Source organism: Engraulis encrasicolus, chromosome 8 (genome assembly GCF_034702125.1).
Source record: "Engraulis encrasicolus isolate BLACKSEA-1 chromosome 8, IST_EnEncr_1.0, whole genome shotgun sequence".
NCBI classification, from domain to species: Eukaryota; Metazoa; Chordata; class Actinopteri; order Clupeiformes; family Engraulidae; genus Engraulis; species Engraulis encrasicolus.
The window spans coordinates 3,517,478-3,533,827 of NC_085864.1; the positions used below are offsets into that span (position 1 = coordinate 3,517,478).

A 16,350-nucleotide genomic window follows, 5' to 3' on the forward strand; every position below is an offset into this window, starting at 1 on the left:
CAGAGAAAATGGTGTTTTCAGAGTGGTCTGTCATTCATGCACACCCGATTACACAACTCTTGGGCAGCACTTTGTTCTTCCGCCTCACAACATTGCTGTGACAATACAGAGAGTCTTAAATAACAGATTCAGACTTGGTCCTTTTTTGGTGACAATTAGTTTTAGATTTTTTAGTTAGGCCTATTAGATTTGTTTTTGTTGTCCTTGTTTTGTTTTGTTATTGTCCATTGTCACTGTCCAGTACTGGGCTGTTGGTGTACGTTTTTTGTGTGTCAGTACTGTGTTGTCTGTGTAAGCTTTTGCTACCTTTGCCTGCAACCAAATCTACCTTCGAGTACAAATAAAGTTACCTTACCTTACCTTAGGCTATTATAACATAGGCTCTGCAGTCAGAGGTTAAGAATTCCACGATAAGAAAATAATGGATATTTTATTATCCAGCAGGGGGCAGGCATTAGTAAGTTCCTTGCCACTGACAGAAATACTGTACCCAGGAGGAGATGAGAACGAACACAGAGAGTCGGACGGCATGAGAGTGAGAAACAACCACTTGATGACTCATTCTGTGAGGCGTATGAAAGATTTTCAGTAAGCTGCGAAATTAAATTTCAGGATTGTTGACACCACAATGCTATGGCCACCTCGCTGGGGCTGTGGTAGAAGGTCCCTCCTGGGCCATGCCTGGGCTTGCAGAGGATTTCAGAGCTTGTGTGTGTGTGTGTGTGTGTGTGTGTGTGTGTGTGTGTGTGTGTGTGTGTGTGTGTGTGTGTGTGTGTGTGTGTGTGTGTGTGTGTGTGTGTGTGTGTGTGTGTGTGTGTGTGTGTGTGTGTGTGTGTGTGTGTGTGTGTGGTGTGTGTGTGTGTGTGTGTGTGTGTGTGTGTGTGTGTGTGTGTGTGTGTGTGTGTGTGTGTGTGTGTGTGTGTGTGTGTGTGTGTGTGTGTGTGTGTGTGTGTGTGTGTGTGTGTGTGTCACTGCTAGACTAGCATGCCTTTTCTCTCTCTCTCTCTCTCTCTCTTTCTCTCTCTCTCTCTCTCTCTCTCACCACATTGCTGTTGTTGCTGCAGCTCAATCGCCACTTCCTCTCGAGCCCTCTGCCATATGCTGGGGGCCTGCAGTACTCTGACTCTGTGCCTCTGGAAACAGGGGGAGGGGGGAAACCACATAGTAGTATCGGTATGTTTACGTTTGGAGTTGCCCCCCCACACTCATCTCTCTCTTTCTCTCTCTCTCTCTCTCTCTCTCTCTCTCTCTCTCTCTCTCTCTCTCTATGTTTCTTTATTGTTCCATCTCTCTCACCCCCCGCCCTACACACTATCTTATTTTCTCTACCTCCTCGTCTCTGTCCACTTCTGACCCATCTTTCTTTCACCTTCTTTTTCCATCACTTCCTTCCTGTTGCAATGTCTATGTCTGTGTGTGTGTGTGTGTGTCTTCCTCTCCCATTCTCTCCAGGAAGTGGTGTGCATGCCTCATGCCCCTGTCCCATACATAGGTATTGTGCCGTTTTAAAGATGCCAAACAGCCCTGTTTCCTCCCCTTTCCTGTATAGCTCAATACAGAACACTATGCAGCACTGGACGAGAGACAAACTCTTTCTCCAGTTCCCGCTCTCTCAGCTCCTGCAGCCAATCAACAAGCAAACAACCGCCCCACAGACTTGTTGCCCCGGGCAGTCGCATGACTCTGAGTGTGCATGCTTGCTTGCACCACAGCACACAAAAGTAAACACTCCTCTCCTGGCAAATTGTTCCCTCCTCATTTTTTTCATGATTTGACTCGTCTCGTCTCGTCTCGTCTCTGATTTAAAACGAATCCTTTTCCTCTTGGGTTCGGGACACTTTCCAGACTTGCGTGCCTGACTACATTGTTTTGTGATAGTGTTGTTGTGATGACCATTGTAATGCACGACTTTAGTGAGTAAGTGAGACATGTGATATGGAACTGAGTTCCTCCCTGACTGGTTGTGTGGTTGTCTCCAAGCAGTCAGGCCACCACCCTCATAAACTCTCTCTCTCTCTCTCTCTCTCTCTCTCTCTCTCTCTCTCTCTCTCTCTCTATCTCTCTCTCTTCTCTCTCTCTCTCTCTCTCTCTCTCTCTCTCTCTCTCTCTCTCTCTCTCTCTCTCTCTCTCTCTCTCTCTCTCTCTCTCTCTCTCTTCCGTTGCGCTCTCTCACTCGCTCCGGCTCTCAATGCCTCCCTCTCTGCGTCTCCAACACAAGAACCCTCCCCCTCTGTGCTGGAGACTGGCTGAACAGCAACACAGACTCACAGAGCAAGTAAGACCGAGAGCAGAGGAAAGAGAGAGAGAGAGGGTGTGTGTGTGAGAGAGACAGAGAACGAGAGAGAGAGAGAGAGGGAGGAAAAAAGGGGGTGGCAACCAAGTTACAAAACGGTGGAGTGTAATGGGGACCTTCTGGAGTTAGCCTCCCATGTTGGAAGTGAAGAAGAGAAAGAACAGAGGAAACATCAGGAGAACTCTCAAGGAGAGAAGACTGGGGAGAGGAGACATCAGGAGGACAGAGGACAGGAGAAGACTGGAGAGGAGAGAAGGAGAGGAGACACGTGGAGAAGAGAGAGAAGAGAACAGACGCCTGAAAAGTAGCAGGAGAGGAGAGAAGAGGAGAAGAGAGGAGAAGCCTGAAAATGTGGAGAGAGGACAGGAGAGGAAAGTAGAAAAGAAGAGAGCGAAGAGGAGACACGTGAAGAGGACAACGAGGAGAGGTGGAGAAAAAAAAGAAAAGAAAAGAAAAGAAAAGAGGAGTGGAGAGAAGAGAAGACTGAAAAGGGGAGAGGAGAGGAGCAGGTCTACCAGACTCGGGGAGAGCGAGAGAGAGGATCCATTCAGGAATCTTGCAGCTGAGGGTGGGTGAGCTCGGAGACCCAGCCAGCTCAGCTCCACGCCCTCGCCTGGACTCCACACACACACACACACACACACACACACACACACACACGCTTATCACACCCACCAACGACCAGCCAGCCCACAGTCCACCTCTAAGAGATTGCTGGAGGCACAGAGAGAGTGAAGAGATTACATGAGGTGAGGCTCACAGCACAGAGAAGGAAAACAAAGTGGAAGAAGAACTGGATTGAAGAAAACAACAAAAAGGAAAGAGGAGGAAAAGAGAGAAAGGAGGAGGGGAGAGGCAGCACAAGTAGAGGCGCTGAAGCGAAAGGACACAGTGCACAAGTAGCAGGGAGGGAGGAGACAGACAGACACACACACGAGACACAGAGAGAAAGAGAGCACAGGAGGAGGAGAGTCAGATAAGGAAGGAAGGATATAAGAAAAGGAGAGAGAGAGAGAGAAAGACAAAAAGAAAGACAGAGGTGAAAGACAGAGGTGACAGACAGAGGGGAAAATGGAAAGTGCCCTGGTGGCATGGGCGCACCGGAACACGGCGCTGGCGGTGGCGGGCTTCGCCGTGGCCTTCCGCTGCACTCACCACCTGCTGAGGAACCTGCCGCTGCCCAAGGTGGTGAGGATCGACGCCTTCCGCACCTGGAAGTGGAGGAACCTGTCCGTGTCCATGGTGCACTCCCTGCTCACCGGCATCTGGGCCGTCACCAGGTAAGGGGAGCGAAGTGGAGTACTCTAACGCCTGAGCTGGCCCAGACCCGGGGTATCTCCAAGGCATGCTGTGTGGGCGTGTGTACCCTACTTACTCTTACTTAACCCTGCGCTAATGTACAAAACGCTAAAAAAAACACTAACCCTACTTGGCATCTGCACTTATTGTTCTGTATATTTTCTGTTCACTTTGTATCTGCAAGTGATGTGTGCTCTGATTATGTCCTCTATAGTCGCTTGGGTTAAAAGAGTCTGCCAATTGTAATGTGAAGAGGGGCTGCTGAGGTTGGCGTGCTTGGTGGTAGAGGGGAAGGGGAAGTGGAAGTAGGCTACTCTCACTGATGTCATTACAGCACTACATGACTGTCATTGACAGCACCAGTACAGCGACTACTACACATGCTTATACGTCTTATTCCACTGTACTTAATGAGGTAGATACACTGTAACAGTACTTCTTCTTATGTTTACTATACACCTCTGCTTGATGGTACTTTGAGTTAGTGAACTTGAAAAGTGGAGTGGGGCTACGAGGGTGAGGAGGGGCTTTTGAAATCCAGAGGCTGTGTCTCTATTAGATTGTGGTGCTTTGAGGTTGTGATTACTGTGCATCTGCAGGTCTTGAATATGTGAGGATTTGCTAGGCTGCTAACTGTCGGTCATGGTTTGTGGAGCTGTTAGGTGGGCTGCTGGTTGTAGAATGAGGAGCTGCGGATGATTGGTCTATGGGTCTATTGTAAGTGGATTGCTTGCTGTGGGTCTGTGGGCTGTGGGTCTGTTGGTGTGTGGGGATGTGAGGGTAGTGGGCACTGGGCAGGGAGTGACTGGGAGTGCTATTGTTCATTCATTCATATGGTTCTGAGCAGGCCCGCTGACTGGGAGGGACAAAGGGGTATGTTGTCCCGGGCCCAGGGAGATAGGGGGGCGGGGGGGGGGGGCATAATTGGGTCCCCAATATTGTATGTATTGGGTAGGGGCCCCATTTAGATGTCCTGAGCCCAGCAAAAGCTGTCAGCGGCCCTGGTTCTGAGTCTTCACATGTTGTTCCAATAAGAAAGGATGGTAGAGCTTCTCTCCCTTGCACACGCTTGCACACGCAAACACTCCTAAACACACACTTACTCTCCCACTTTCATTGTTTTTCTCTGTCTTGCGTTCACAGCCCCCCACACGCATTGCCTCGCTCGTATACATGCAGACAGGCATGTGCACACACATAGAGACAAATTCAGTTTAATGTGTGTGTACAGTACTAACAATGAGCATAGTAGTACACACTCACCAGGCACCCACATGTCTAGAGGACTTCACATGCCTTGATGATGACTTCTGCATGACTTGAAAATCTGACCGATGAACTGACCTCAGATACTATGAGTCGATTTGTCTGATTTGTGGGTGACGTGTGTCTAGCCATCATGAGATTTTTCTTATCTACGGTATCTGACTTGATCAACAGGTTTTCATTGCACGTGAGATGTAAAGCACGACTCACAGCACGTGCTTTGATGAACACTGATTCTGGATGTAAACGTGTACCCTGTTAATACATTTTGTGCTACTTGAGTTCCTGGGAATGTGTTAGGCCTACTTTTTTGCACTCAGTTAAACTCGGTTCAAGTGTGCCGATAAAAGCACGGTGACATTTCAGTGTGCGTTCTCACTTGAAGGAGTGGCAAACCGCTTTCCAGCGGTATGTTCTGGAAACAGGAAAAACCTGTGGCCCAGAGAAATGATTAAGCGCTAACTAACTTGGGGTGTTATAACACACAAATACGCGTGTGCACGCAAACACACACACACACACACACACACACACACACACACACACACACACACACACACACACACACACACACACACACACACACACACACACACACACACACTCTCTCTCTCTCTCTCTCTCTCTCTCTCTCTCTCTCTCTCTCTCTCTCTCTCTCTCTCTCTCTCTTGTATTCATCACACAATGTCTGTACAGTGCAGCTTGATAGTGAGTGAAGCTCACAAAGCTGTGCGGAACTACACAAATGAAACACCAACTTAGCAAAACAGCTGTGGCAGATAGTTCAGACTACAGTGACTGACCACAAAGGGAATGACAGTATTTGCTATTGGAAAGTCGCACATGGCTCTGGAGAGTAGCCAAAGAGGAGACACCTCCCCAAAGGTGTTATAAGCCTCATGTTGTGGGTTTATGTCATGTCTCTGCTTCCAATAAGCTCTTGTCAGGCCTTAGTTTTCAAGAGCACAGCTATTACCCTATGTGCAATCTAACTCACTAGCCCTCTAACCATAGTCCTGTGTGTACTCTCCACATTTCTTTTGTGCTGACTCTTTAATCTAGTGTTTACTTTGGCTTGATTGTGTTTTGCCTCCATTGTCCGTGGCTTTGGATAAGGGGTGGTGTTGGCTAAATGGAAGGTGCAGGTAAAAGAGAAACCTAGTCAATGCTGCTGAAGCCGTTAACTCCTCACTTCTAGATCTAAATGTGAATATGGGCCTATAAATATTATAGATTAGGCCTACGTAAGAAAACATGTGCACCACGTGAGGTCATTTTGTTTTCATCATGAACTCAACTGGACCAGACCAGCTGCTTTATATGCAGGTTAACTAGCCCAGCAAGCCATCATGTCATCCTTCATTAGAGAGATGATGTTTGAGAGGCTGGTTTACATTAGTGAGATGAAGTATGATCAGCCCAGTGCACCGGGCAGCCTTTTACCTTGTTTGGAGATCACAGTCTTCAAAACACTGTTGCATCAGCACCAGAGCCGCTGACAGCTTTGGCCGGGCCAGGGACAAAGTCAACGGAAAGCCCCCTCTGCCCCTCACTCAATGCATACAATGTCATGAAGACACCGACTGCGCCCCCCTCTCCATGGACCCAGGACAAGTGACTCCTTTGTCCCCCCTTGTTAGCTTCCCTGGTTAGCACATATGTGACTACAGTGCTTGACTTCTACATGGGAGGAAAACAAACCCTGTTACATTACATTACATGCGACCTCAGATAGCAATGACTCAGTTTTACCAGACAGTCAAACGGGTGCCATGAAAACCAACACACAAGAATATAATGCCAGACCTTAACCTAATGAACGCTGTTCTCTTTACTGATGGTGGGCGGTTTTAAGCTGATTTTACAGTTCTAACTCCCCATTCATATGCCATGACCACAGACACATAAATCAGTCACATAATTCAGCATATAATCTGGTGTGTTGCTAAAAGAAGTCTCTCTGGATGATGTGGTTCATCATAATGTATTAGTTATGGGGAGAAGATGGATTAAGGAATTCTGTAACCACAGTCTGGTTTTAGCAGTCAAGACATCATCATACTGGAGAATCACCGACATAGGCTACAGCATTGTTGTCAAGTCTCTCCTTTGTTGAAATAGGATTCTAAAGAGCACATGTTGCAGCTCGTAAAGGATACGTTCAAAACAAACATACAAAAAAAAAGAGTTGAATTGACCTCTGAAGAGTTGATTTTGGCCCAGCTCTCTGTGAGTTGCATAATCTGTATAAGTTCATGCTCCTGTTATAAATTTGCTGTTACACAAACGACAATGGCCAAGTCGTAACATATCACTACAAGTTCTGTGTAATGTCATATTAGTGTAGAACAAAGGTAGCACATTTTTGTCAACAACTAGCGTTCCACTGGCGTAATGGTGTGCATTATGAGGCTATATAAATTGATTAATCATATAACTGATGTTTTATTTGTTTCCTGTCATCCCTCTCAGCTTGATCCTGGAGCCTGACATGGTGCACAAAATCTACGACTTCTACACGCCCTTGTCCTACCTGCTCGTCTGTGTGTCCTCAGGTCAGTGAAGTTTTCATTTTCTACCTTCTACCTGCTTGTGTGTGTGTGTGTGTGTGTGAGAGAGAGAGAGAGAGTGTGTGTGTGTGTCTGCGTGCGTGCGTGCGGGTTGGTTTGAATGCTGACTGATAAAATGCCACTCTGAGAAATGTCACAAAGGGGGGCATTGGCAGACTTAGGGTCTTGGGGGTGTTCAGAGGCTTATGCTGAGGTCAAGGGGGCGTTTATTCAAAAATTGGCCATTGGCCTTATGTAATATGACATTATATGATGGCATTACAAAATCCCTAGTGCGTGCGTGCGTGTGTGGTTTATACTACATATAGCTATCGAAATGGCTCCTGGTATTCTCCCAAAATGTCCGAGCCCTACAACTAATGCACACTACATTACCATAATCAACACGTGTTCCGGCGCAGCCCGTCACCACCAAAAATCTCCTGGAATTTGTCACCCATGTGTATGTTGACAATGACAGGTATGCCAATATACCTTTGTACCCTCAGGTCAGAGGGGTCTGGTTGTTCTGCTGTCACTCAAAAGTTTGCCACCACACACAGAGCTGTCCTGAATAAATAGACTGATAAATCCAAACTGTTCTCTCTGTCATTGTGTAATGCACTATGTAGAGAACAAAATTATGTAATTTCCATCTATTTGTTTTGCAATGTGTGGTGAGCGACTGAATGTTTCAGACATGGTCAGCCAGTACCTCCATTTGTCCATGCAGAGAGCTGAGTTATTTCAGTACATGGTCCCGCGTGTTATTTGACCTGCAGACCTGGGAAGTTTACAAATTGAATAGAAATGTAGGTCCTCCACAACCAACTGCCTTTAACATGAACTTTGCTTTATTCAAAAAGTTTACACAAAAACCTCCCACACAAAGGTGGACGCATGAGCATGGATGTACACACACACACACACATGAATGCATGCATGCACACACGCACGCACGCACGCTCACACGCACACACACACATTCCGTGTTAAATGCCCAATTCTGAGCCCAGTCCCAGTTTAAGAACAATAGGGGCAACAAGGCACAAGGGGAAATTCGATCACACATTCCCTCCCACTCAGAACAACAGCCAGTCTCATTTCCTTAAGTCTTCTTCATAAGGAGAGACACTCCTCTCCCAGACAATCAGTGTCAGTGTCACATGACCTCACAACAACTCCCAAACAAACCCCCCCCCAGTCCTCAGAGACACCCCCCCCCTCCCACACACACACATACACACACACAGAGACACACAAACACACACCCTTTGCTTTGATCGTGTAACAGGGTCATTACGCAAGTTTCTGCGTAACCTTGCCAGTCGGGTGTGTTGAGGGAATTTGCGACCCCCATGGGAAAGAGCAGTAAACAAGCTGGTGATGCTGTGGGCCTCAGGGTCTCCTGTCTCTCCACCCCCATGTGTGTGTGGGAATGAGAATGAGAATGCTCCAGGTGATGCTGAAATTGGCTGATATAGTGGTGCCGACCAATTAGTTAATTTGGCATCCTAAGGGTAGAGGCATGCTTCGCTTTTTTTATTTTGTCGCTATCTACACTCGGTTTGTCACCGCGACAACTTTTCCACAAACATTACTGGACAGAAGTGGGTCAAATTGTCACCATAGAAAGACAACCACTCCTCCTTAGTGTACCTGTATAATGCACACTGTTCCACCAGTGAAATGATGTGCTGAAAAAACTTCAGCACTGAAAAAACTTCAGTACCATACTGATACATTACGACGACATTACACACCGTAACACTGTAGTATAGTGTTTCTCAACGGGGGCGTTACAGCCCGCGAGGGGACGTTGGGGAGCCCAAGGGGGACGTTAAAAGGGATACAGCTGATTTGGAGTTGGGGCTTAATTTCCATTGTGGGGGGCATTTGTCTATTTTATTTTTCAATACTAAGGGGGACGTTGGCAGACTTGTGATGAGGTCAAGGGGGGCGTTGGGAGGCTTATGATGAGGCCAAGGTGGTGTTTTTTCAAAAAAGGTTGAGAACCACTGCTGTAGTACATCACAAATTGGTCATGGTCACTCTGGTAACAGGAAATTTATTACAGGGGCCTTGTCTTAAGAGTTAAAAGGAAAAAGGCCACTGTGCAACACTTCGGGTCAAGTGTCAACTCCAGCCCTCTAAACCTAGGCATCTGCTGGATCCAATGTGCTCTTTTGAATGAATTTCAGTCAGACACCGCTATTACCTTCGCCAAGGAGGCTATATCACTGTGTGATTGTAGGTACGTTTGTTTGTTTGTGCATTCGCGGTGCATGTGTGTTTCTGTCTCTCTGAGCGTTTTTCTAGTTCCTTCTCTTGTGCTCGTATTGTTTTAGAATCAATATCTATGGGCAGTCATGGGAAAGTGGTTAGAGCGACAGACATGTATCTAAAAGATGGCCGGTTTGACTCCCGACCTGTAAGGTTGGTGTGGGGAGTAATTGACCAGTGCTCTCCCCCATCCTCCTACATGAGGTACCCTGAGTATGGTACTGCTCCCCTGGGGTGCTGGTTGCAGAAGGCCCTTGTACGGGTAAGGCATTATTGCATTTTTGCTGTGTGCCATGAGCACTGTGTGCTGTGGAGTGCTGTGTCACAATGACAATGGAAGTTCCGCAGGTGTGCTTTGGCTTTCAATGCTTCCTATCAATATTGTTATCCACAATATGACATAACATGATGTGATTAGCCTACATGATTAACATACGGTATTTAGTGAATACCAGATTAGCATACGGTGTGATTTGAATAGGACTACCGAGGTGAATACATGATTAACATATGAAGTGAATAGATGCCTAGATGTTAGTTTGTGTTCTTATTTAAAGTAGGCCTAATGCATCACCACTATATTATGTACAACATACACTGTATCTGACATTGCTACAATTCGACGACTGCCCCCAAGATGAGTTTGTTGCCTCTAGAATGGCGATGACTTGTCTGTGATGCCGTAGAGTTGCTGCAGTAAAGGTTTTTCAGCAAACAGCAGTGTTCCGAAGGTTAAATGGTGGGTTTGGGTCCTACCTGGGTCGTTTCCCAGCCCTGCCCCACCTCTCTCTCCACTCTCACTTCCTGTCACGCTTCACTGTCCTATCTGAAATAAAGGCCCAAAAAGCAAAAATAAATAAATCTTTAAAAAAAAGAATTATATCAGTATCAGGTCACATCACACCATACTATTCACAAAACAAATATGAATCCGTTGGTCAGTCTCTGCTATGAGCTATGACGTCTCCCACACGGCTAATCAGAATACGGCCTTGGTTAAAGCACTCCGTGACTGTAATTGTGAAAAAACAACAAACATTGCTAATGCTAACTGTCTGCTTGATATTTGCCAATGCCTGTTATCCTCAGCAACAGTGATGCAATCTGATCCCATGCACTGCACCTCTTATGTTTTGCTACAGTATATGTAGGCCTGTGTATATTTTTATCACTGCCAATCTGTTTGCTCTGTGGATTCACTCACACGTAAGAGTTAGTGTTAGGAAAACTGTTGTAGAGCAGTGAATTATTCCTGAGGTTTGTTGAACCTGTATGAAATGTAAGCTGATACAAAAGGCTTCCAGGACCTAAGCATTCACTTCTGATTAATGTGCTGGAGGACAGCAGACTCAACTCCAGGGGCATGGTGGAGTTGTTTTTGTAAAGGTGGAGATTTATTTTGGGATTTATTCCTGTTCCCAAAAGGACCGTTTTTGACTTGTCTTTCCTATGGAATGTAAAGCATTTCACAGAGGGGGGGGATACAAAAGCATTGCAAAGGAATGCAAAACTGTTGCATGTGTGGCAGTAATATGAAGTTAGCTCATCTTTTTTCTCTCTTATTTCTTTCCCCCGAAATTCCTTCAAATTTCTCCACTTCAGCCTCTTTGGCAGCGCCCCTTAAACTCACTCAGTCCACAGCTCCAGCTCGTGAGTGCAGCGTGTCTTGTTTCAAGGGGTGTTGGAAAAAAAGGGGAGAAAAATGGCTCTGACTTCCGAGGGCCCCAAATAGCAGGACATGTAGGGGCCTTGGCAAGCCAGATGCACGTAGGAATGTAGAGAGGAAAGGGGCCCTTGTATAGGTTCCTTATGTGTGTTGTGGGATTGTGTGGAGCCCAGACTTGTTCTGCCTCTAACATGCAGGAAGCAGTTCACCACATGTCAATCAAAACATGCCAACTGTCACATTTATGCTTAAGCACGTCGCTATGCCAACATACTATAGGGCAAGCTCTCTGTTGACAGGACCTGAGAGGATATACTGACGGGTGTGTCCACGGACTCTGCTTATAGGCCTAGCTGATGATGACAAACATGGATGGGGATCTTTACTGTGGCTCATTCAGAAACTATTTAATTCAGGCCCCAAGCTATTTAAATCAAAACTAAGTAGTTTTAATCTTCAGATTCCCCACAGGTTAGAAGAACTGGAATTGTTTCTCATAAAAACAGCACACTCCAGGTCCATGAAGGGAGGTAGAAACTACATTTAGAAACTGCCTTAACCCTGTTAGAATTCTGTGAAACTTAGTAAACAATACAAGATTGACTTAATGATTCTTCAAGGATCTTGGAACGCCATGTGACTTGTTTTTGAGAAAATAAAACCTTTGGCTGATTTAAATGAAGGTCCAGAAAAACATAAAATGATGATCATTGTCAACTGTATTGTCCAGAAGGACATCAACGTCTTGATGCCCATATGTAACTTTAACTTTACCCATATGTAACTTGGTGTGTGAGAAACTAATGCTCTATATTTGTCTTTGTCTGTGGCAGGCTACTTCGTACAGGATGCATGTGACATCATCTTCACAGGCCATGCCAGAGGCTCATGGGAGTTCTTGCTTCACCACTTCCTGGTGAGTTGTTTTCTCCCCCGCCCCCACCTTCTCTCTCTCTCTCTCTCTCTCTCTCTCTCTCTCTCTCTCTCTCTCTCTCTCTCTCTCTCTCTCTCTCTCTCTCTCTCTCTCTCTCTCTCTGTCATATGATTGTTGTCCATGCAACATGATTTTGCAACTTGTTTATCATATCATTCTCAAATCTGCCAGAATTGTCTGTTGAGTGTTACATCTGAATATGTGACTAAAATCAGTCAAGCTGATTGTTAATGTGTGGCAACAGCACACTGCCCTTCATTGACCTCCATGACAAATGAGGACATTTTCAGCAGAGGCAAAGAGAGGGTGATAGGGGGGGAGGCAGAGAGATGGAAAAAGACAGAGAAGAGCACGGGCTGCAATCTACATTCATGCATCCTACTGAATACCACTGTGTGTGTGACAAGGACTGCTTTGTTTGCCAAGCACAGGGTTTACTGGTACACAACACAGGGCTGTTCTGCATTGGGCCTTGGAGAGCTAGACTTGGGGGTACTGACTTTGTGGATATAATCCAGCTGTGAGCAGTGTTTTCAAAAGTATTTTGTTTGTAGCACTGCTCAACTGTCAGTTGAGAAGCACTGTTGTTCACCCCCACTGTGCTTTGCAGAAAATCTGGGGTGCATTTTCCAAAACCATAGTTGCTAACTACATTAGCTACTTTGTTGTTTGCGATGAAATTTCCCATTGACAACTACCCAAGTTGCTCACTGGCTAACAACAAAAATTTCAAGAAACGCACACAACAGAATTTGAGCAGCAGATTCCAACAGAGCGAACAACAAACATATTTGAGCTGTGTGCTTTGATTTCGTCTGACTGATGAGCAGGGAAGCAAGCAGAGGGGGACAAAGTTGTTCCAGTCCCTGCCCAGGGAAAGGGGTTCCCTAGAATTGGGCAGTCAATACATTGGGGGGTGGGGGGGGTGTCCTTATTCTGCATAGGTCTGCAGAATCACAGTACTTCCTCTCTATCACCTCTGTATCCCCCAGCTGTGTGGGTGGCCTTGATGATGATGACAGTTCTATACCTCCACTCCCCTCACCAGCTTTTACACTCGTTTGCAATAATCCCTCGTGTTACTAGTCATCGGCAGAAAGCACACACCCTTTACATGTAGTTGTAAAGTCAGTCAGTGGGTCCCTTATCATGGTGAATCGTCATTTTAACCATGGGAAGCCGTTCTAAATGTAATAATCCAGGGGTAGCATATCCCAAAGGCAAACCTATCAGCAGTGGTAAATGTCTTGTGATAGTGATTGCTGAAAGAGGCATTCACATAGTGGCGCTGCACAGCCTAGTATTTTAAGTAAGTGAAAATACGAGCAGTGAAACATTTTGATGATAAACTTGATAAACAACCATCGGTGGGAATGTGAGAGTTGCACTGAATATTTTGGATAATACCAAAACAAAAATCAATTACTGTATGTCATGGAACTGAGAGGTAAATTGGATAGAAGTCGAGCATATTACGCAGTCAGATTTCATGCAGCAAGAGCACCTTGGCTCCATGTATATTCTGTATTTGACATTTTGTTGTTCGTCCAGGTGTATTTAAGGGTATGTGTGTCTGTCCAACAACAGGTGCCCGCCTACTGTATGTGCCCGCCTCAGCCTTCAGTCTTATCACTGAAATGGTTTGCTCAGCCTTATCTGGCTTTCTAAGTCACACAGAGCTGTTAGGAGTGTGCTTGCTGCCAGCTTTGTCTTGTGTATGGCGTCACAGATTTTAAAAGCTCACTTATAAGGACATTACCACAAAGGTAATGGTGATAAAGAGAGTACAGAGTATTTTTCCGTGGTGTGGTGTAGTGAGATCAGCTGAGGTTGTGCCGTTAGAGAAATAGTGAATAAGAAGGGCGGCTGGGATGGGGGTGATTGTGTCACACACTACTTGTTTGTGTTTAGAGCTGTAGTTGCACAGGTTTGATTCCTTTGGGTTTTGGAAGTCCGCTTATCCCAGGTGCAACAGACCGGTGTAAGGTGCAGCCCACTACCTCAATAATGTCTCAGCAAAGCTTAGTGTGTGACTCGTTTCGCAAAGGCCTCATTTAGCATTCTGGAGGTTTTGAGAATCAAACTTGCATGAAACCTCGACAGTCTGCAGTCTCTATCTCCGGCGCTAATCCCCTTCTGCACATGTGGGCGTTGGGTGAATGCCATCATGAAGCGCATCAACTACCCTCATTAGTGGAGCGTAAACTGTCATTTTAGACATTCTTCCCCCATGACTACCACAGTGGTTTCTCTGTAATAGGTCTCTGTCTTGTTTAGGCAAAGTCATAATTGTCTATCCTGATCCACTACACACACACCATCAAATAACAGATGCATTTGAAATTCAGCTTTCTTTCGTAGGCGGCCTATCTACATTATGTGTGCATCAGGGGCAGAGTATTAGCCTCGCGAGCCATCCTACGTACTTCCGCCAAAGGATTGGCTCCACTACGGTAGTTTTGCCGTGCTTCTCTGTGGAGTGCCTGGAGCAGTAGGATTTTGATCGTAACGCCCCCCCAGAAAACAGCCAGTAAGCGAATAAGCGGCCCACGTGGGGGCGAAAGGGGGAGGACGCTCGTGACAATGACGTATACATCTGCGCCAGAGCCATTGGTCTGCGCTATGTTGTTGTTGAGTAACTGCCGGCGATTGGGTGAGAGGTGTCCAATAATTTCAACCCATAACTGAGTGCAAACTTCCTGCTTCCTGCAATTGCTTAAGAGCAAACAAATGCCAGACCATAAATACGAAGTGAAATGGTAGTATTATGGGATGGTTAGGACTAGGCTAGCAGAGTATAGCCTTATAGTGCAGATGAGATCGACAGCAATCCAACACACTGTTTGGTGACAAAGCCGCAATCCATCATAATATTTCTATAACATTACTGAGTCTTAACAGATTAGGACTTCGTTATTACCAGTTTGGTAACAACAAGCTAATCGAGGCTCTGCATGAAAGGGTTAATATAATGTATAGCAAGCCACACAGAACTGAGTCCACAGACCCCTTTCTTGACACTTGACTTTCAGAGCAGTTTGGCGTTATTAACTAACGATGGGAAACCTGCTTCCTGCGAGTGATCAAAAGGCCACTTCACCCTTGTGCTCCTCGCCCGGTTAAGTAAACTCAGGTATTTGTGAAGTCACACCCTGTCTTGGCCCATTTACATTGCTGACATGCCTCCGCTGAACATGCCTGACAAATGACGTGTCTGTAGAGGACACACATGCCTACACACTTTGCAAATTAGGTCAGGGTTTACATGAGCTTGAACTCGGTACACTGTCATCATCACTAGGACCTGCAGTGCTTGTAGATGACCGGCCAATTATCTCTTCACTGTTTCCGTTTGTTGACATGATGTGACCAAGTTACTTCAATATTACCTGTTCTCCGGTATTATTGGGGATATTGAACATGGTGCTGTGGAGAATTGTGTATGTTGTGTTCTCTGTGAGAAACAGTGGGTAGGAGTTGTAGCCACTTGTGTTTTCCCTGTGCATCTTTTTCTTCAATAACGATCTACACTCTACTCTTAGTCCTAGCTCTCCCAGTCCCTCCCACGTGCTGGGAGTTAACAGCCATCCTCTTATCCCTGTATTTCTGACATTCTCCCATTCTCTCTCTCTCTCTCTCTCTCTCTCTCTCTCTCTCTCTCTCTCTCTCTCTCTCTCTCTCTCCCAGGTGCTATGCTCCTTCCTATACACCCTGTTCTCCTGGCATTACGTGGCGGGGGCTGTCGTCGCCCTGCTGGTGGAGGTCAACAGCGTCACCTTGCACATGCGTCTGATGCTGAAGCTGGCCGAAGCGCAGCACACTCCCCTCTACAAGGCCAACAGGCTGCTCAACGTCTTCACCTACGTCTTCTTCCGCCTCAGCGCCCAGTTCTACCTCACCTGGTACATCCACTACAACTACCATGTGCTGGACCAGGCCGCCTACTTCATGGTGACGATGGTCCTCATGAACATCATGATCCTGATCTACTTCTACAGGCTGATACGGGCCGACTTCTTCCCACGCAAGAAGAGGCACGCTGAGCAGAATGGCAGTGCTC

At 46.2% G+C, this 16,350-nt stretch overlaps 1 protein-coding gene across 1 annotated transcript in view; it reads left to right on the plus strand.

Annotated features, from left to right (window-relative positions):
• The first annotated feature begins 2,213 nt into the window (after positions 1–2,213).
• tlcd1 (TLC domain containing 1) overlaps positions 2,214–16,350 on the plus strand; it is a 15,273-nt gene continuing 1,136 nt past the window's right edge. Inside the window, exons 1-4 of the mRNA XM_063204820.1 lie at positions 2,214–3,573; positions 7,331–7,413; positions 12,190–12,272; positions 15,978–16,350. The exon at positions 15,978–16,350 is cut by the window's right edge and continues 1,136 nt beyond it. Coding sequence (XP_063060890.1) covers positions 3,365–3,573; positions 7,331–7,413; positions 12,190–12,272; positions 15,978–16,350 — 748 coding nt within the window. The 5' untranslated portion in view covers positions 2,214–3,364. The remainder of the gene's footprint in view (positions 3,574–7,330; positions 7,414–12,189; positions 12,273–15,977) is intronic.